General features: G+C 34.0%; 1 protein-coding gene across 7 annotated transcripts in view; it reads right to left on the bottom strand.

The window, feature by feature from the left end:
• Positions 1-23,177, bottom strand: part of MKLN1 (muskelin 1) — a 355,934-nt gene that overhangs the window by 105,741 nt on the left and 227,016 nt on the right. For all 7 annotated transcript variants that reach the window (XM_060020905.2, XM_060020903.2, XM_060020906.1 and 4 more), the window contains 2 exons: positions 9,038-9,180; positions 7,668-7,756 (listed from right to left, as the gene is read on the bottom strand). In XM_060020905.2, the coding sequence (XP_059876888.1) occupies positions 7,668-7,756; positions 9,038-9,180 (232 nt within the window). The remainder of the gene's footprint in view (positions 1-7,667; positions 7,757-9,037; positions 9,181-23,177) is intronic.

Below are 23,177 nucleotides of genomic sequence, written 5' to 3'. Positions count from 1 at the left end.
TGCTAAGAGCAAACTAATAAAATTTACTTAAAAAAAAAAACACCTCAATATATAAGGAATAGAAGGCAAAAGAAAACTTTGTTACCTAGATTTTTTTTTAAGTATCAAAAACCTCAAAAAAACCCAAAAAACCAAAACCAAAACTAATGGAGAAACATTAAGTACTCACACTCAAGTCAGGAACAAGACAAAGAGGCCCAATATCTGTACTACTCAACGCTATGTGGGAGATCTTAGCTAATGCAATCAGGAAAAAAATTTGCAAATTAAGAAAAAATATTATCACTTGAAGATGGTATAGCTTATCTATCTAAAAGATTCAAGAGATTTAACTGAAAAACTTTTAAAGTTTGTATGCAAGGTAAACATGAAAATCAACTTTCCCTGTATCTAGAAAACCCAACTAGAAAATGTAATGAAAAGTCTCCTTTGTAATAGCAAAAAAAGCTTAAAATATCTTAGAATAAAGTTTAAAATATGCAAGAAAATAAAATTTTAAAACATAAAAATTTTACTTAATATGTTCCTAGATGGGAAAACTCAATTGTAAACATATTAATGCCCCTCAAATTAATTATAAATTTAATGTAGTCTCATAATCCTAATGGTATATATCCAACTTTTTTCTTGACATGTAACCAGACAAGCTGATCTGAAAAAAATCAGTAACACAAAATATCTAAAATAATACAAATAATAAGAAAATAAACATACTAAAAGATACAGTAATTGTAAGTTTGATATTAGCAAAGGAAAACGAAGTAAAATCACTGGAGCAGAAGAGTGTATCCAAAAATCTCTCAAGGATCCAGAGGAATTTAACATAGGATGAAGATAACATTTCATACCAGCACTGACAGGACAGAGTAGAGGTTTTTAACCTGTGATCCATGGGCTCCTGGGGATCCCCACAACCCTTTTAGGAGGTCCCATGTGGTCAAAACTATTTTTCATAATAAGACTAGGGCTTTATAGCCTTTTTTTTTTAAACTGTACTGACATTTGCACTCATGGTGCAAAGGCAATGCTGAATAAAACTGTTGGCATCTTGGTAGTGCCACAAAAAGTAGCATGAAAGTGTCCCAGTATTTCTTAATACAGTATGAATTGAACTGTATTCCTTACCATCACACACCTGCAGTTAAAAAACAAAAAGACAATTCATTTAAGAATGTCTCTGATGATGTGTAAGAATAAATTTTAATAAATTCCTATCATTAAGTACACATCACTTTAATATTCTGTGTGATACAATGGAAAGTACACATAAAGTACTTTTGCTGCATACCAAAGCATGAAGGCTGTCTCAAGAAAAAGAACCTGTGTAAGCTGAGTTGTGAGCTGAAATAACCACTGAAATAGCCCTTAAAAGAAAAACTGACAATCTATGATTATTTAGATTTGGGTATTTGACAGATGTTTACCTGTCATTTCAAGGATAACAAATGACAGTTTTCTTGCCAAGGATAAAATTCAAACTTTTGAGGAAAAATTAGAATTTCGGAAAATTAGTATTCACCATTGTGAACTGAGCTACTACCCAGTACTTTTCTGATGAGATTGGTGGTGATAATAACGTTGTGATTTTTAAAAAAATATTATATAATGAAATGTTCCAACATTTGAAAGATGTGCATAACTTAGGGAATCACATTTTCTAAATGACCAATGAATGATTTTACAAAACCATGCATGGATGAAAGACTGATTCAAAGTACAAGACAGGCCAATGGATTTTAATATAACATTGACATGGTTCAGGCTGAGTAATGCAACTACCTTTAAGAAACTAACACTTGCCAATTTTTGATTAAGTATCAAAACAGAATATCCACAATATCTGATATCAGGTCTTCTTATTTCCAAGTCCACTGCTCTTTTCTAGCATATCAGACTCAGTGAAGAGCTAAGATGTACTAAGTCAGATGCTTTTCTATTCTGTCCTCTAAAGGAAGCTGTGTGAGTCAAGACAGAAGCAACAGGAACCGGTCATTAGGATATATGTAGGACTCCCGGGATGTTTAACATGGCCTTCAGTTTATATGTGCAAACAACACAAATTTCAAAAAGGTTTATACCAACGAATACTGAATTATCATCACTGTTTTGGTGTTCATTTCTTCATGTAGCAGTACCATTTAAAAAGTGTACTACTATATCACTGCAATAACCATTAAGTAATATAAAAGTCAGAATAAAACAGGATTCGAAACTCCAGGCCCCAAGAACACAGTCTATAACTGTGACCAGAGACATATAACATTAGTTAGTGATCTGAAGTCCATTCTCAAGTTCCAGGTCCAAGTTCAATAAAATTAGGAGGAAAAAAAATCTTCCTACTATATCTATTCAAGAAAGTAAAACGTTCTTTTATTAATTCCTTTGAAGCAATTGTGGGAGGGAGGTTAAGTAGGCAGTCATCTCACAAGATCATATATTAGATGAATGAAGACTATAGTTAATTTTTAACAGACTGAAGGCATATATACAGAATGAGCAGAATGATATACACCCATTTCAAATTTTACCAATGATTTTTGATGGCATTAACAACACTAATACTGCATATTAGACATACTCCATATTATATATCAGAAACCTAAATGTGAATTGGAGCTCCAAGCACACCTTCTTCGCTCCGTAATGAAAGATGCCTTTGCTCTCACCTCAAAAAAAAAGATTAGCAACTCCTAATACACATCCCAAGGCTAAGAGTTTGTATCCTAAGAATTCAACCACTAGTTTTTCCAATGGGATAATCAGACAAGGACATGATCAGGATCAGTGCCTCTCATACGTTTTCCATAAAATGGCATGCATAGAAAATGATAAGGTATTTAGTACACAAGCATACTAGGCTGCAGGATTTGGTGACTGTATGATTGGTGGGGGTCAACATCTCAACACAATTAAACATATATGTGGTACATTCAATATGCTTTGGTATTATCACTTGGGAAGCTACTGTCTAGACAGCTAAACAGCTCTTAGAAGATGCTAGTACTTTTAAGATCAGCTTCTGGAAGATCTTTAAAATTTAAGATTAACCACTCTGAAAGACTGCATCTATTCTACTTACAGATTAATAAGTACACAAAGCACTTAGCACAGTAGCTGGCACATGGTAAGTGCTCAATAAATGTTAGCTATTATTATTAGCTCTTATTACTATATTAATTTTCTTCCTTTTTATTTTTTTATTGGAGTATAACTGCTTTACAATGTTGTGTTAGTTTCTGCTGTACAATGAATACACTGTATGTATACCTATATCCCCTCCCTCTTGCATCTCCCTCCCTGTCCCCCATCCCACCCATCTAGGTCATCACAGAGCACTGAGCTGAGCTTCCTGTGCTTTATATTTATAGCATGTTCCCACTAGCTATAATTTTAAAATGTTACCTTTCCACATGCTCTCATGAAGGCCACCATCAGGGCACCTTCCCGCCGCCCCACCCCTACCCCCGCCCCCAGAAGACAGGGTACTCATCCAGCCAAAGCTTCTCTGAAGCTCCCACACCCATCCAGGCTGCAAAAATCCAAAAAATTCATAGAAATCCAAGTCATCCCTCTACCAAAAACCAGGACTCCTCCAGAATCCTTCCAAGAATCAGTACCTCCTTCTGCCTTCAAATCACCTTCTTATTTCCTGATATAACTGTTATCTTGGCTATGAATCAAGATATAAACCTTTCTAGTCATCTATAACCAATACTCTCATCCCATTCAACTTTATGTTTTCAGTCATCTGACCTAATCTCCAACTGAGGTTTTCCCTTCCAAACCTTTAACTTGCTCTCTTGAATCTGGCCTCCCAATCAACAACTCTCCTTCTTCACTAAATTTTCTTTTTACTTACAAACCTTACTCAAAACCAAGCTTCTTCCTAAGGCCAACTCTCAACTTCCACACTAAGCCCTATCAAAGATTTCACTCCAGCATGGGCTCTTTGGCTTTTTTGTGTGGTGAACTCCCTTTGGCTAGTCAGTGAACCCTGTGACCCAATCCCTCTCAGATTTAAATGTAAAATGAAAAATACATAAGATTATAGAGTAAGCAAACTGTATTGAAATATAGTCATAAAAATAATGAAGATAGAAAATTATGATATAGAAATATATATGCTTTTTTATTAACACATTAGATAAGAAGATCCAGTGGCAGGTCTAATAATTATCATAATTTCAAAGTTATGATGATATTTGCCATGGTGTAATGTGATGGGAAATATTTATAACTTCTATCTGTGACAAGTCACAGGTATTGCTAATACTATGAGTTATTGCCTATATTCATAATTGAAGGAAATGCTCAGTACATTTGTTAGAGGTTAGACACCATAAAGATGTAACTTTTCCTCCATTAAGTTCACACAGCCATTGATTAATCCCTATAAATTTCTGTACAATAAACTCAAAAAGTATATATACGATGTCTCTAGTGAGGCAAGCAGTTTGCTTGTTGCTTCTGAAATCTGAGGAGTCTGAAGACAGCTGCTATCCCCTAGGATTTTACAATCTACCTGAGGAAACAAAACTTACATATATCACACAGTAAAAGAACTCAACATTCGTAAAAAGACAGACTTAAGTTTGTATACCATCTCTACGTTCTACTACCTGTAAGGTCTTGGCCTAATCATTTAATTTACCTCTAAACTTCAGTTTCCTCATCTGTAAAGTGAGTGTAATAATACCTATTTCACAGAGTGTTAGGCAGATGCTTCATAAACAATATCTATTATACTACTTTAAAGCAATACAAACACATATCCAAAAGCATATACCAAATGCTATGTCTTTGATCCATCACTTACTAGCTATGTACCCTGGGACACATCATTTGATTTCTACTCTCATTTTCCTTAACCAAAAAAGGAAAGATTTTTATCTTCCAGTATAGTGCTCAAATGAGATACCACATGTGAAAGCACTTACAAACGCAAAACAATAAAAACATGTAAGAAGTTCTAAATAATGATTGCTGAAATGACATGATGGTTCAAATTATATTTGTGTATGTACTTTTTCTATAGTACTTAAAATACTACATGTAAAAAGACATGTAATCAAGAGCTCTATGAATATAAATATATAAAAAAGAGACATTCAAAATGAAAATATTTCCTTCATAAATATGATCTTAAATTAAAATTTATAAGACTACCACTCATCCACAAACTACAAAAGAACTCAAGAAAATGTCCAATATAGCAACCTATCCTATCATTAGACAGAGAAAGTATTATCATACTCATTTTATACAAAAGGTAACTTAAGAAAGGAAAGTAAAATTTACTTAAAGGTCAGTTCAGCTATGCTGGCACTGTGGATTATCCACAACAGATCTTAAAAACCTAACCCCTGCCATGCAGTAAAAATGAAGGCTTACTTTCCTTGTTAATTTGTAAACAAACTTACTTAAATTGGGTCTAAGCCAAATTTAATGAATAAGCTATACTCTTTATACATGCAAATTATCATATTTAGATGTCAGTGCATGATTTGGAGATTATCCGCCATTGAGTTAAGCCTTGCTTCTGTTCCCCTCCATTACTATGAATAACTGAAGGCTGACTATATTTAGAAATTGTGTTGTTTAAGAATAAACTTTTTTTTTAAATAAAGCAAGATCTTTCAAACATATCATTATACAACATAAATGTGAAGTATTCAAAAACATTTTTTCTTTTAAGAAGAATTCCAACAATTTATCCCAGCCAGGTAAACAAGTATCTGTGTGAATCACCACCAAAAGAAAGCTACACATCACTTAAGTGTTTTATCGAAATTATTTTTAAAGAAAACATCAAACTAAAAAAACTAGTTTAAAAACATCAAACTATAAAAAGCCTAACACAGGCTTTAAGTTTCACATTTTCCTTATATTATTTTAAAAAAACAAAACTTATCAAGAGAATGTGGGGAAAAGGTTGAAAAGCAAAAACAATGCAGACCACTATTAATATTTTTTAACAGAAAAGTGAGAAACATGAAGTTATATAAATATTAATACCCTAAATATCAAATGAGTTAATAAGTGTCTTCAATTATTTGGAAAGCTCTAGTTAACATTTTGCCTGAATACCATAAAACTAACCCACCAGGGTCAAGTAAAAAACATCATCATGCCCTACAACTAGAAGGCTGATAGAAAGGGCTGGAAAGAGGTCCAACTTCTTGTTTTCAGGCATCTGAATGTCTAACTGATCCATAAGAGACCTCTGTTGTCCTATAAATTTTTTAAGGGAAGAAACTATTCAAAATCTTTAAACAGACTTTTATTCACAGTTCTAATGAAAAAAAAAAAGCCAAAAAGAGAACATTTCATTTTGCATGACTAAGCAATTAGAGGTTGAATAAGTACTTCAAAATTATAAAATCTAAATTTACTACATGAAAATGTAAGATATTTTCGCTGCTTCTACATTTGGAATGTAAGATCATAGAATTGTTCAAGCTATGCAAGAATCTATAAGAAATGGGTGGTCTGCATACTGAGGAAAGAATTACTCATTAGCATGAAAGAAGAAACAATCAAGAATTTATCTTAAAAATCTGCTTGTTCCTAAATTCTCATAGGTAAACAGGATACAGGTTTTTTATTTACAATTAATTATAACAACAAAAACTATATTTATAAAAGAAAGTAACACACCAAACAGCCCGATGATTCTAAAAATAGTTTCCCCTCTATAAGTAGTCTTTATAGATTCTTTTCGTCTAATGGAACTATTTGACTCAATGAAATGAACAGGCCAACTCTTGATAGACTGGGAAACAATGACTATGGAGCTGGTCCTTCCAAAAGAGGAATTTTCTCCCAAATCAAAACATGGGATTCTGGCCTTTATTATCATTCTTAAAGGGATATGACTCACCTTAATCTCAATTTTAACATAATATTTTCAAAGGTATGAAATATAGATGAAAACTAAAAGAGTCAAGTCCTCAACCTTCCTACCTTCTAACTAATCCATCTTATAGATAAACAAAATAATCCTAAAAACACTAGTTTTGAGGAGGCATTACACATACTTTCTTAACCAAAAACACTTGCTAAATAAACACAATAAATGCTTAGGTAGCATTTTTCAAACATTACTTTGAAACTTATTAATGGGTTATGAAATTAGTTTTATGAGTTTGACCAACATTATCACACACACAAAAAATGAAATATAAAAGAATAGAAAATAACCATAATATATGGCCTTAAGGAATACGGCAATATTTGGTTTTAGAACGATATAACTTCAGAACTGATAAACCTTCCATAAAACAATCAAGGCAATCAAATCCATATATCTCATAAAATGAGAAAGTATTTAGAAAAGGTTCTAAGAAACTTTCAAATGAGAAAGTAGAAAAGTTTCCATTTGAAATAACTGTCACTTAATTACAGATTTATAAAGTAGGGGGTCAGCCAAATAGTAAACATTTTGGGCTTTGTGGGCTAGGCGGTCTCTTGCAACTACTCAACTTTGCCATGTAGTGCAAAAGCAGACAAAGACACTATGTGAACAAGTGGCATGGCAGTGTTGCCATAAAATTTTATTTTAAAATAAAAACAGGGAACCTGCAGGATTTGGCCCACAGGCTGTAGTTTAGTTTGATGACTGATGGTATAAAGAATTTATTTCTACTCCAGAATGCTGAAAACCTTACCTATTTTAATGAATCGACAAGGAAACATCTGTTCATCAATTTTATGCTTCAAGGTAAATGTTTCTTTGTTATAATCATTCTTTAAGCCACTGTGGAAAAAAATAACGTTATCAAATCTGATTTCATAATTTAGTAAATGCACTAAAACAGAGATTAATATCATACTCTGATTTTAAGGTCAACGAATGCTCAGAATATATGACAGGGACAATGTAACGAAGTAGTTGAACATGAGAATATAGGACAAAACTTGTACATTCACATCAACTGCACTAGACTGTATTCTCTTAATTAAATGAGGGCTAATGAAAAAATGTTGTGTTAATTAAAGAATGTGACTACAATACATGAAAATGTGTGACAATACCTAGTGTCCCTAATGTATAACTAAATACAATATAAAATATTCAAGCAGTAAGAAGAAAATTTAAAAACAATTCATACTCATATCTTACAACTTAAACAGAGCCAAATATTAGAATCTGTCAAAGAATTAAGTTATTAAATTCTGACTAAGATGCCAATGTTCCTTTTATAGCTGAATAAATTTTCAAAGACAACCTTACTCTGTTGGTTTAATAGCATCCGCTTTATCCTACATAAAAATAAACCCGTATCACTTCTCTACTTAAACAACTTGGGCTGACTCAAGTATTTATGGGAAAGTCACTAAGTCAGGTTGCCTTATATTCTGATATACTTTCATGACTTAAATCAAACGTAGTCTAGGCGTAATACATACTTACATATTGTGCTAAAGGGACACACCATGTCACAAATATATTCTAAAACTGCATGGCTTTATTTGTCCACTCCACCTTCTATCCCATTTTTCATCATCTAAAGGGCAAATTAACATTCATTCCTGGTGATCTATGTTGTCAAAACTCAAATTTACTGAGCTCCTTCCAAGAGGTAGGCACTGCAGTAGGTGCAGTCACATACTTTTACTCTGTTTAGTTTCCAATTTATACTAAACTCCCAGAATATTACTTCCAGATTAGGGCACTCAATCTTAATGTTCTGGACAGATTCTATATTTTTACATCAAGGATTACAGCAAAGATTTTTATTATAGCTGAGAAGTATATGTGAAGTCATTAACAATTCAAAAATAAGATTGAAAAATAAGAAGTAGAAAAATACCCCCAAATTTTATTCTTTCTGCTTTGGTAACAATATTAATTAGTATCTGGTGGGAAAAAGCTAACTAAAGCACAATATTAAAATAAGGCACTAGAAATAAAATAGTAGAAATACTCTTTTCTCCTTTGCAAGAAAAAACAAACCATGCAGACTTAGCTACAAAGAGACTAAACTAAGACTGCAGATTGTTTAGAAACTCTTTCCTCCCCATAATCATAACCCACCTGGACAATAGCTCTGTCATGTTTTCTTCATTCATTCCACCAAAGACTTTAAATTTCTTCAAATTGCAGACATGAGTTTTCTCATATTTTCCAAACGTGATATTCTGGACTATAGCAGGCCTTTCAAGCTTCAGAATCAAGTACTACAAAAAGGAACAACCAAATTATATCCTCCTCCATTTAAAACAAATCGGTAGACAACATGAATAGTTAAAATTTTGGCCAGTTAACTCAAGAACGTATAATGTTCATCCTACACTGGCAGATTTTTTTATTTTTATTTTTTATGCTAAAGGATAGTATGCAACAGTCAAGCTACCATAACATCACCACTTTCTCCCAGGAAACTACGTCATTCTCAACAATATAGATGAAGGAGGGAAAAAAGGACTAGTGAGATAACTTCTAATCAAGGAATGACATTCAGTAAGATATAACAGACTATGAATAATGAAATAAAACAAAATTAGAATGCAAAAGTAACAATTACATATTCTCACTGACTACACTTCAATAATAAATTCAATGTTCAAAATCAGTGGTAAAATTTTAAACCTAAAAAAAAACAGATTTACTATTCACCCCTGCCAATTTTATAAATTAAAAAACTCAGACCTACCATAGATATATCTAATATAGCTCAAGTTTTGCTATTATACACAGGATAAAATGGCGTCAGTTCATTAGGGAACACATTTTACATTATGCAGGCTGTCTTCAATAATAAAAATTAAGAAGGAAACTACTACTTGTCAAATACATCAGGAAAAAGCTATTTAGGAAACAACTCATGTTACATGTTGGAGTGGCTTCATGCTTCATAATAATGGGTAATACTCATGATAAAGGAGAACAGAATGAAGTTGGTGGTCCCACTTTGTACCATACACAAAAATTAACTCAAAATGTATCAAAAGTGATCCAAAATCGAACCAATACAATCAAACCTAAGACATAAAAGTAAGAGGTAAAACTATAAAACTCTTAAGATGAAAATAGGGGTATATCTTCATGACTCTGGATTTGGCAATGGATTCTTAGATATGACTCCAAAGTACAAGCAACAAAATATAAAATAAACTGGACTTCATCAAAATTAAAGTTTTGTGCATCAAAGGACACTATCAAGAAAGTGAAAAGACAACCTACAGAGTGGGAGAAAATACTTGCAGAAATGTATCTGATGAGGGTTTAGTACCTAGAATATATAAGGAATTTGTACAACAAGAAAAAGACAGACAACCTAATTTAAAAATGGGCAAAGGACCTCAATAGCCCTTTCTCCAAAGAAGATAAACAAATGGCCATCAGGCACATGAAACGGTGTTCAACATCATTAGTCATCAGGAAAATGCAAATCAAAACCACAATGAAATATAACTTCACACATACTAGGATGGCTATAACCAAAAAAAAACAAAATAACAAGTGTTGGCAAGGATGTGAGGAAACCAGAACTCTTATACATGGTGCAGACAATGTGGAACACAGTTTGGTGGTTCCTCAAAAAGTTAAACATAGAATTACTACATGACCCAAAAGTTCTACTCCTAGTTAGTTACATAATAAAAATAAATGAAAAAGGTATTCAAACAAACACCTGTACATGAATGTTTCGAGCAGAACTATTCACAATGGCCAAAAGATATATACAACCCAAATGTCCATCAACTGATGAAAGGACAAACAAAAAGAGAGTATGTCTGCACAATGAAATATTATTTAGCCATGAAAAAGAATGCAGTACTGATACATGCTACAACACAGATAAACCTCAAAAACATGTTAAGTGAAAGAGGTCAAATGCAAAAGTCCATATATTGTTATGACTCTATTTACATAAAATATTCAAGTAAATTCATAGACGCAGAAAGCAGGTAAATTCATAGAGGCAGAAAGCAGATTACTGGTTGCCAGGAGCTGGGTTAAGGGTGAAAGGAGAAACTGCTTAATTGGTACCAGGTTTTCTTATGGGGTAATGAAATAACTAGATAGAAGTGATGGCTGTACAACATTGTGAATGTACTAAATGACACTTAATTGTACACTTTAAAATGGTTAGTTTTATGCTATGTGAATTTTACCTCAATAAAATAAAAGAATGAAGCTGGTGGTAACATAAAAGATGATATAATTAATATCTTGTGAGTACTAACTCCCTTGTCTGACAAATTACTCAGATTTTTATGTGTATTATCTCGTTTTAATAGGACTAGGAGGAACAGGAGTAGTATTTTAATAACAATAATCATCCTCTTCTTCCTCATTTTAAAAATTCTGGCTTAGAAAGGCTAAATAACTTACTACAGTTATACAGCTAAAAAATGGCAGAGCTTAGATTAAAAATCAGTCAATCTGCAAAGGAGGCAAGAATATACAATGGAGAAAAAAGACAGTCTCTTCAATAAGTGGTGCTGGGAAAACTGGACGGCTATATGTAAAAGAACCTAAATTTAAGACCGGATACTGTAAAACTCCTGAAAGAAAACATAGGCAGCACACTCTTTGACATAAATCACAGCAGTATCTTTTTTGGATCAATCTCCTACAGTAATGGAAATATAAACAAAAATAAACAAATGGGACCTAATGAAACGTAAAAGCTTTGCACAGCAAAGGAAACCATAAACAAAACAAAAAGACAATCTACAGAAAGGGAAAAAGTATTTACAAACAATGAGACCAACAAGGGGTTAATTTCCAAACAGCTCATACAGCTCAACATAAAAAAAACCAAACAACCCAACCAAAAACTGCACAGAAGATCTAAATAGACATTTCTCCAAAGAAGACATACAGATGGCCAACAGGCACATGAAAAAATGCTCAACATCTCTAATTACTAGAGAAATGCAAATCAAAACTGCAATGAGGTATCACCTCACACTAGTCAGAATGGCCAACATCAAAAAGTCTACAAATAATAAATGCTAGAGAGGGTATGGAGAAAAAGGAATGTTGGTGGGAATGTAAATTGGTACAGCCACTACAGAGAACAGTATGTGGTTCATTACAAAAAATAAAAATAGAGTTACCATATGATCTAGAAATCCCACTCCTGGGCATACATTCGGAGAAAACTATAATTTGAAAAGATACATGCACCTCAGTGTTCACAGCAGCACTATTTACAATAGACAAGACATGGAAGCAACCTCAATGTCCATCGACAGATGAATGGATAAAGAAGATGGGTGTGTGTGTGTGTGTGTGTGTGTGTGTGTGTGCGCGCGCGCGCATGCGTGTGTGTGTGTATATATATGTAATGAAATATTACACATCCATAATAAAGAACGAAATAATGCCATTTGCAGCAACATGGACAGACCTAGAGATTATCATAAAGTGAAGTAAGCCAGACAAAGACAAATAACATGTTATCCCTTATACGTGGAATCTTAAAAAAAAACGATACAAATGAACTTATTTACAAAACAGAAATAGACCCACAGACATAGAAAACAAACTTATGGTTACCAAAGGGGAAAGGATGGGGAGGGATAAATTAGGAGTTTGGGATTAACATATACACACTACTATATATAAAATACATAAACAACAAGGACCTACTGTATAGCACAGGGAACTACACTCAATATTTTGTAATAATCTATTAAGGGAAAAGAATCTGAAAAAGAATATATATATATATATATATATATATATATATATATATATATATATATATATATATATATATATAACTGAATCACTGTGCTCCACATCTGAAACTAACACAATACTGTAAATCAACTATAGTTCAATTAAAAAAAATTTTTTTAATCAATCTGATTTTGTCTGATACTGTTGGTTGGCTGACCCAACCTCCATTCTCAATCCAGTTCTTCCTAGCCACCTTCTGGCCAAAAATAGATACATGGTAAAATTCTGGTCAATGAGATAAGCAGAAGTTCGTTGTGGGATAAGTTTTGCTTTTTGAAACAAATGCTGCCTCTTTACTATCTGAACAGTTACAGCTGTAACAACCACTGTGCAACAATGAAGAAAAAGATTAAGAGAATCTCACAGATAGCCATCCCTGAGCCACTCAACTTTCAACAGTAACTGCCTAACTCTAGTTTCCATGTGTGTGGCAGGGAAAGAGATGGGGTGATGGCGGGAAAGAAACTCTATTTGTTTAACCCACTGTTATAGGACCTTCTATTATTTGGTGCTAAAAGCATTCCTACTGATTCACTAACCCCACAGTCAAAACTTTATTTAATGACTACACAATAACAACTGTTTAGGTTTATATGAGGTTTACATTCTAAGCAGCTATTAAGATTTCTTTACTATAGAAATTGCCATAGGAAAATTGAGATTGCTATTCTTAAGTTATTAATCCTTTTTATCCATATCAAATTAATAGGTGTGGTAATATGATTTTTGGTAACTGAGTTTCTTAAGAATACAGCTGTATATTAGAGAACAGACTACACAGCTAGGCAAGGGACTATTTACATCTCATTGTCTTTCTCATGAACTCCCACTTCCTCCCATCCCTTCCTCCTCCTTTCTCTCTTTGGTCATTCTTTAAAGTCTCAGTTTACAAGTCAGTTTTCTCTGATAACTGGTTAGTTAGATACAATGTTGTAACTAGTAAAAATGGATCTTTATACAATCTGTTGTACACCATCCATCATCCCACATCACCTCTGAATACAACCGAAAGCATTTGTCTATATAAAATTTTATTTATAACCAAATAGGATTTTGTCATTAAAAATTACATAAGTAAAATGTAAATTCTCTAACTGAAGTAAAGCACAATGATCTGACAAATACATTTTAGGTAAAATTTTTAATGTTTAATCACATTATTGATAAATTTTACAACTATTTTTCAAACTCTTGGGCATCAATGCTGAGTACTGTTACTATTAAACAGTGTTATCCCATAGTTAAAGAGGTTTCCATGACTTTTAATTTGGAGAAATAACTGCTGTAGATTTAGTAATAGAAACTGTAAAAAAAAAAAAAAAGTCATTAAGAATGAACATTTTAGAAAAATTATTTTAGATCCTTTATTATCAACCTTTAAATTCTGTATATGTGAATATTAATAAATTAATTTTAAAATAAAACAATGACTCACAATCTCTTTATCAAAGCAGAGGGTAGGCTCATAGAGGATCAAAGAACTATCTATCACATGGTCCTTAATTTAGCCATAGAATTAAGGAAACAATGAAAAAAATTTAATGTTCAAAACTGTTCACAATTTCAGCCCAAAGAGATTTTTTTCACCATGAAAAACAATTTAAAAATCATTTTTAATCATATGGATGTTAACAATTTATAAGAAATAAAGATGATATAAAGGAGAAATGATGATCTATCAGCATCCATTAGATTAGATGGATCTATCAGCAAAAGTATATCCCAGGAGGTGAGTCTTAAAGGATGAGACACAGTGCATTAGTTTCCTGAGGCTGCCATAACATATTACCACAAACTTGGTGGTTTAAAACAATGGAAATTTATTCTCTCACAGTTCTGGAGGCCAGAAGTCTGAAATCAAGATGTTAGGAGGACCATGTTCCCTCCAAAGGCTCTAAGAGAGGATCCTTCTTTGTCACTACCCGTTATCCAGTGGCTCCTGGTGTTCCTTGCTTGTGGCAGCATAACTCCAATCTCTGCCTCCATCTTCACATGACCTTCTTCCTTGTGTCCCTCTGTATTTTCTCCTTTTCTGTGTCTAATAAAAACACTTGTAATTGGATTTAGGGCTCACCCTAATCCAGGATGATCTCACTCTAAGATCTTTATCTTAATCACATCTGCTAAAACCTTTATTTCAAATAAGGTTACATTCTGAGGTTGCACATATCTTTTTTGGGAGGGAGGGGCACTAATAACCTACTACACGGAGCTAGCAAGGCAAAAAGGCTTATGAAAAATGAGTTATAGAAGCTGTTAAAAGGCCAGCATGGTTGCAGCCCAATAAGCAAGGTGGAGAATGGTAATGTTGAGATTGAAGAGGTAAGCAGTTACCATATCATGCATTATAAATTATAAATGCAATGGAATCCATTAAGCACAATGGAAAGCCAAGATCTGATTAACATCACACACACACACACACACACACACACACACGCACACACACACAGAGTCTGCCTTGTACAGAATGGATTGGAGGGGACTGGCAGATGAGTTAGGATAGTTACAATAATTCTGACAAGAGATGACATGAAGGAGACTTGAACTAAGGTGGTGCAGAGATAGAGAGGATTAGACAGTTTTGACATATATTTTAGAGATAGAATGAATGGGGTTAAGTGATAGCTGGATATAGGGAGGGGAGAAGGAGGTATCAAGATGATGATTTAGTTTCTGACTAGAATAACAGGGTTAGTTGAAATATCATTTACTCTGATGTGAAGGACTGACAAAGAAACAGGCAGCATTAGAACAGGAAATAACACTAGAAAAGTCCAGACTGTATATCTATGTAAATCTCAGACTGTGTAATAAATCACCCAGTGTCTTAAAACAATAGTGATTTATGATTTCTCATGATTCTGTGGGTTCAATGGATAGTTCTTCCATGATATCTCCTGGACTTATTCATGTAGCTATATCAGCTGGTGGGACTGGACTTAGTTGGAGTAGAGAGTGGGGAAGCTGGACTTAGCTGGGATGACTGGGTCCCTCCATATAGGCTTTTATCCTCAAGGAGGCTAGATGGGCTTTCTTCAGAGCAAGTGGTCTCAGAGTTCAAGATACAGAGAACAGAAGCTACAAGGCCTTTTGAGGCCTTGCTTAGAAGTTGCAATAACAATTCCATAGAATTTTCTGTTGGTTAAAGCAAGTGACAAGGCCAGCCAAGATTTATAAGGTAGGGGAACAGACTGCACCTCTTACTGGAAGGAGCTGTGATATGTGACCATATTAAGAAATTTGGACTCTATTCTAGGAGAAGTAGAGAAACATAAAAGTGTTTTAAGATATGGGAAACAATAAAATTCAATACCCATTCAGGATTAGAAATTCTCAGAAAACTACAAATAGAAGAAAATTTTCTCAAACTGACATAGGACATCTATAAAATATCCACAGCCAGCATCATACTTAATGAAAATTATCCCTAGTACTGGGACATAAGAAAAGTTGAGGCTGGGGAGCCATAGAAGGGGAGGAAATATTTGCAAACCATGTATCTGATAAAGGACTTATACACAAAACATACAAAGGCTCTCAAAATTCAATAATAAGAAAGTAAACAAACAAATGCTAAAATGGACAAACCTTTTGAATAGACATGTCACCAAAGAACATTTAGAGAGGCAAACAAGCATATGAAAAGATGGTCAACATCAATAATCATTTTTAAAATGCAAATTAAAAACCACAAAGACTTGTTCATTAATTTTCAATGCATCTTTATTCGTAATTGCCAAAAGCTGGAAAACAATCCAGTGTCCATCAACAGATAAGTACATAAACAAACTGTGATATGTCCATATGAGAGAATTCAGTTGGGCAACAAAAATGAATGAATTATTGATGCAAACTACAACATGGATGAATCTCAAAATAATCACTTTGAGTGAAATAAGTCAGACAAAAAATACATACCATATTTCTCCACTTATATAAAACCCTAGAAAATGCAAATGAATCTACAGTGAAAGAAGCGTGGTACCTGGAGATGGGGGATGGAGGTGAGTGGAAGGGATTAAAAGAAGACATGGAAAACTTTGGTGGTAATACTCATGTTTAGTATTTCAGGAGTGGTGGTATTTTCAAGAGCGTACACATATGTTCAAACGTATCACACTGTACAGTAAAAATATAAAGTTTATTGTATGTCCATTATACTTTAATAGCTGTTTAAAAATAATAAAAGTTAGTGTTAAAGAAATGAATAAGCAAGTCACAGACTGGGAGAAAATATTCACAATACATAACTTACAAGGAACTTATACCCAGAATACATATAAACAACTTCTACAACTCAGTAATAAAAAAAGAAAACAACCCCACTTTTTTAAAGGAGTAAAAGAATTCACAAGAAAGATAAATGAACAGCCATAAGCAAATGGAAAGAAGTGCTTAATATAAAGAGTCATCAGGGAATTATAAATTAAAACCATTTTACACCACCAATAAACACTAAAATTAAAATGTGTGTCAATGCCAAATGTTGGTGAGGCTATGAAGCAACTAGCAGTCTGATAATTTCATACAAAGTAATGTACAGCTGACGCTGAACAACATGGGTTTGAACTGCACAGGTACACTTACATGCAACATTTTTGCAGTAAATACCTTGGAAAATTTTTTGGATATTTGCAACAATCTGAAAAGACCTAGAAATTTGAAAAAAACTGAAAAACGGACAATTTGGAAAAAGCCTAGAAATAACAAAAAAAATTAAGAAAAACGTATGCAATGAATGCATAAAATATATGTAGATACTAGTCTATTTTATCATTTACTACCATAAAATATATACAAATCTATTATAAAAAGTTAACATTTATTAAAACTTACACACACAAACCCTTACAAACTGTATATGGTGCCATCTGCAGTGAGGTGAAATGTAAACAAAGTTGCAATATTAAATCATAACTGCATAAAATTAACTGCAATATATACTATACTACTGTAATAATTTCATAGCCACCTTCTGTTGCTATTGTGGTGAGCTCAAGTGTTGAGAGCAACTGCCTAAAATGCCATGTGATGCTTATCATCTCCATGTGAGCAGCTGTCTCTCCAGTAAATTGCGTATCACAATAAGAAGTGATCTTTCGCAGTTCTCACGTATTTTTCACTGTTTAGTGCGATACTGTGAACCACGAATAAAACCATGAAACCCATACAAAGCGCCACTCGTAATGCTGGAAGTGCTCCCAAGAAGCAAAGAAAAGTCATGACATTATAAGAAAAAGTTGAATTACTTAATATCTACCACAGATTGGTGTCCGCAGCTGCAGATACCCATCATTTCAAGATAAATGAATCTCAAGTAAGGCCCATTGTAATAAAAGAAAAAGAAATCCATGAAGCCATTGCTACAGCTATGCCAGAAGGCACAAAAACCTTGCAGTTTTCGTGAAATACCTTTTAATCTTATTTTGAAAATGTAGCTTTTATGTGGGTGCAGGATTGCTATAAGAAAGGCATTACCTACAGACTCTAATGATTCGAGAAAAAGCAAAGTCATTACATGACAACTTAAAGCAAAAGGAATGTGAAAGATCTAAAGCTGGAGAATTTAATGCTAGCAAAGGATGGTTTGATAATTTTACAATAGAAAAAGGTTTGGCTTAAAAAATGTCAAGGTAGGGCCTCCCTGGTGGCACAGTGGTTAAGAATCTGCCTGCCAATGCAAGGGACAAGGGTTCGAGCCCTGGCCCAGGAAGATCCCACATGCCGCGGAGCAACTAAGCCCATGAGCCACAACTAATGAGCCTGAGCTCTAGCCCGCAAGCCACAACTACTGAGCCCACGTGCCACAACTACTGAAGCCTGTGCGCCTAGAGCCAGTGCTCCGCAACGAGAAACCACGACAATGAGAAGCCCGTGCACCACAACACAGCTCGCCACAACTAGAGAAAGCCCATGCACAGCAATGAAGACCCAACACAGCCAAAAATTAATTAATTAATTTAAAAAAATGTCAAGGTATCAGGGGAATCTGTGCACCAGCCAACCTAGAGGCAGCATATGAGTTTCCAAATGCCATTAACAAAATCATTGAGGAGAAAAAATAGCTGCCTGAACAAGTTTTTAATGTGCCATATCCTGGGGAAAAAATTCCACAAAGGATATTTAAGAAAGGAAGTGAGCACCAGGATTTAAGGCAGGAAGGGATAGGCTGACTCTACTATTTTGTGTAAATGCAGTCGGGTTTATGATCGGGACTGCCCTTTTCTATAAGGTTGTAAAACAAGAAGGCCTGGGCGAAAACCCTTTTTCTGGATTGGTTCCACTGATGCTTTGTCCTTGAAGACAGGAAGCGCTTTGCCAGTAAGGGACTACCTTTTAAAGTTCTTTTGATATTGGACAATACCTCTGGCTACTCAGAACCCCATGAGTGCAATGTCAAAGGCATCAAAGTGGTCTACTTGCCCCCAAATACAATGTCTCTAACTCAACCTCTAGATTAGGGAGTCATAAGGACCTTTAAGGTTCATTACACACGGTACTCCATGGGAAGGACTGCCAACGCTATGGAAGAAAACTCTGGTAGAACATCATGGAAGTCTGGAAGGATTTCACCACTGAATATGCCATGGTTATTGTAGAAAAAGCTGTGAAAGTCATTAAGCCCAAAACAACAAATTCCTGCTGAGGAAAACTGTGTCTAGATTTGTGTATGATTTCACAGGATTTATGACAGTCAATCAAGGAAATCCTGAAAGAGATAGTTGATATGGCAAAAAAGGTAGGGGGTGAAGGGTTTCAAAACATGGATCTTGGAGAAATTCAAGAGCTAACAGACACCACACCAGAGGAATTAACAGAAGATAACTTGATGGAGATGAGTGCTTCCAAACCAGTGCCAGACGATGAGGAAGAAGACACAGAAGAAGCAGTGCCGGAAAACAAACTAACATTAGACAATCTGGCAGAAAGAAGGATTCCAATTATTCAATACTGCTTTTGACTTCTTTTACAACATGGACCTTCTATGACATGGGCACTAAAACTAAAGCAAACAGTGGAAGAAGGATTGGTACTGTATAGAAACATTTTTAGAGAAATGGAAAAGCAAAAAAGTCAGAAATTACAGTGTATTTATGTAAGGTTACACCAAGTGTGCCTGCCTCTCCTGCCTCCTCTTGGAACTCCTCTACCTCTTCCGAGGCCACTCCTGAGACAGCAAGACCAGGCCCTCATCTTCCTCCTCCTCCTCAACCTACTCAACATGAAGATAACAAGGATGAAGACCTTTATGATGACCCACTTCCACTTAATGAATAGTAAATAATCATCATGCTGTACAATTAATAAACCTCTCTGCTGTATATATGTGTGCGTCTTCATGTGAAAATTTAATAAGTGTACAGCAAGAACTATATGAAACGTTTCTGTGTCATCATCATTGCCTAAGTATTCATTGTGTAGAACACCATGTACAAGACTTGTATTGAAGTGGATAGCCCATCCTTACATAGGCATAAGGTGACTGACATTTTATACAAAATTAACAATGTTAGTTTTCTTACTGTTTGATAACTTTGTTTTCAAATGATTACATTATCATACAGTATGCTCCCCTCTCTCTAGTAATTGGAAAAACTAAGTGTCAGCCTATCATCACAGGTAAGTAGTTTTTGAGAAAATGTTAACAATGTTTCCAAAACTGTATTATGAATATGACTATAATACTGTATACCATAAAAATTTTATAACAACTCATTCATTAGTGTATAGGGTAGGGTACTGTGAAGCAACTGTATCAATTACACTAGGCTACGAGAAATCAACCATACTGCTGCTTCTTCATTATCAATGCATGAATAGCTATACCTGTAAATAAATATGAATTTCTTTTCCACATTTTACCTTTTCATTTTTAGTGTCTAGTGTTAGTAATACATGTAACATCTACAGTGTTTTGTATCATGTGAGACGATATTGATGTAGGTACCGACACACAATTCATCTTGTACACAGACAACATACACTTACGATATTGATAAACATAGTACAGTACAGTAAATGTACTTTCTCTTCCTTATGATTTTCTTAATAACATTTTCTTTTCTCTAGCTTACTTTATCGTAAGATATAGTATATAATACATAATAACGTACAAAATACGTGTTAACCGACAATATATCTTATCAATAAGCTTCGGATCAACAGTAGGCTATCGGTAATATTTGGGGGAGTCAAAAGTTACATGCAGATTTTCAACTGCATGGGGGTTGCCACCTCTTCACATTGTTAAAGGGTCAACTCCATCTCTACCTTATGATGCAGCAATTCTATCTCTAGATATTTACCCCCAAATAAGCGAAAATATGTATTATTTTTTAAATCTTATAAAAGAATGTTTATATAAGCTTTATTCATAATCACCCCAAACTGAAATATTGCAAATGTCCATAAACAGGAAAATGGATAAACAAATCTTGGCATGTCCATAGAACAGAATGGTATTCTGTAATGAAAAGATATGAAATATTGATGCACGTAAGACATGGACAAGCATCCCCCCACCCCAAAATTCTGAGTATAAAAAGCCATATATAAAAGAGTATATACTCATTTCTATTAATTTTAGAACTGGTAAAACTAATCTACAGCAAAAGAAATTCAAACAGTGGTTGCCTCTGGGTAGAGGGTGAGAGAGTTAAGGATTCACTGGTAAGGGACAGAAAGGATCTTCCTGACCCGATGAAAACATTTTTTATCTTGATAGGGGTGTAAATTATATTAGTGTGTGCATTTTTCAAAACGGATACTATACACTTAAGGTTCATGCATTTCACTATATGGAAATCATATTAAATAAAAATGTATTATTCAAAACATACAATATTCTTTTCACACACTTGGGCAAAATACCATAAAGAAGCTTCATAAATTTACTGGTATCCTGTTTCCACAGATAGAAATTACATTGAAATGCATATATTTTCTCCTTACTTTGCAAGTAACTCTTATTCCTATAATATTCTTGTTATGGTTCATCAAACAGAGAAAGAATAACGTCAGTGTACTGCAAAAGCTGTAACACACACACACATACACCCAACTGTATTAAGTAATCACTAAAGTTTTTTTTGACCTGCAAAAGCAGAATGCCTGCAGTTTGTTAAACAACTTTAACTACTCTCTCTCTAGCCCCAGAAAGCAAAGAATATTACCTAATACCATACTTTTATTTAAACTACCTTAGAAGGAACTTATAATTGTAGTAGAAGAATTATGATCTAATCTTTCTTAAAGCAATTATCAAGACATATGTAACTGCCTGTACATTTCAACCAACCCTAGGGTATTCCCCAGTCAACTTGAAAGACATATTTTCCATGGCAGTATCAGTAACTTCTATAAAACATATCTGATGTGGGAGAAGGGTGAAATTACTATCTTAAAGTATTTATAGGGTTTTCATTCACGCTACATTTACTCCCTCCCAGTACAGAGAGAGAATCCAGAATCAACAGCAATGTTTTCTCATTAGGTCTAAAAATATTTGCTCCCTACCACAATGAAAATGGCTTTCATTTTTTTCTGTTTATATAAATTATAAATATAAATTGAAAATGAGAATCAAAAGAGATAAAAGTATAAAACTGGAAAGAAATTTAAAATTACCTAAATGCCATTATCCTGACACAACCACCACCATTTTGATGACGATTCATTTGAACTCTATGCACACACTCACACAGACACATACTTTACATAAGTCGAATATCAAATATTTTGACGGGAATAACTTTTAAAAATAATTGTTTTCTCTCTTTTTCCTATCTCATCTCCTCCTCTCTTAAATAACCAATGCCAACAACCAGATGTATATCCTATCATATCTTTATCTGGGCTCACTGTATCAAATAAAAATATACACATGTACATACACATATAGTGGTGAGGGAGGGAGAGTTGTTATTCAGGTAACAACAGTAGGATCTTATTATAGATGTTTCTCTGCATCATGCTTTTCTCATTTTGTAGTGGAAATTCCTCCAAGTCAACTGGTATGAAGCCAGTTCATTTCATTTAAACAGCTGACAATATTCCATGAAAAATGTATTCAAGCATTCCCCAGTAGATGGGTTCTCTTTTTTTCTCCTGCGTCAAAATCTGACCCTCACTAACAGGGTGAAATAATAAATGTTTGTTTTTAACTGCTAAATTCTGCGGCCATTTGTTACACAGCAATTGATGACTAATACAGCACCCAAGGTCAAAGAAATATCAACAGTTCTATTTCTTAAGTAGTTAGGTCCAAACAATAAGTATAATACTTATGCCCTGACAATTTAGTAGCCATCCAAAAAAAAATAATCAACATATATTACAAGAAAAATATTTGTATTTTTACCTACCCCACTCATAACCCAACACAAGCTCTCGAGAGAAGTGTTTAGGGTTCATTCACTCTCAAAACATGCCATACGTCCTAGCATTCATGTACACACTTATAGTTTTTTCTCAT

Source organism: Delphinus delphis, chromosome 9 (genome assembly GCF_949987515.2).
Source record: "Delphinus delphis chromosome 9, mDelDel1.2, whole genome shotgun sequence".
In the NCBI taxonomy this organism is placed as follows: Eukaryota; Metazoa; Chordata; class Mammalia; order Artiodactyla; family Delphinidae; genus Delphinus; species Delphinus delphis.
Note: the sequence above shows the minus strand (reverse complement) of the source record. Positions and strands in the feature narration are given on the sequence as shown.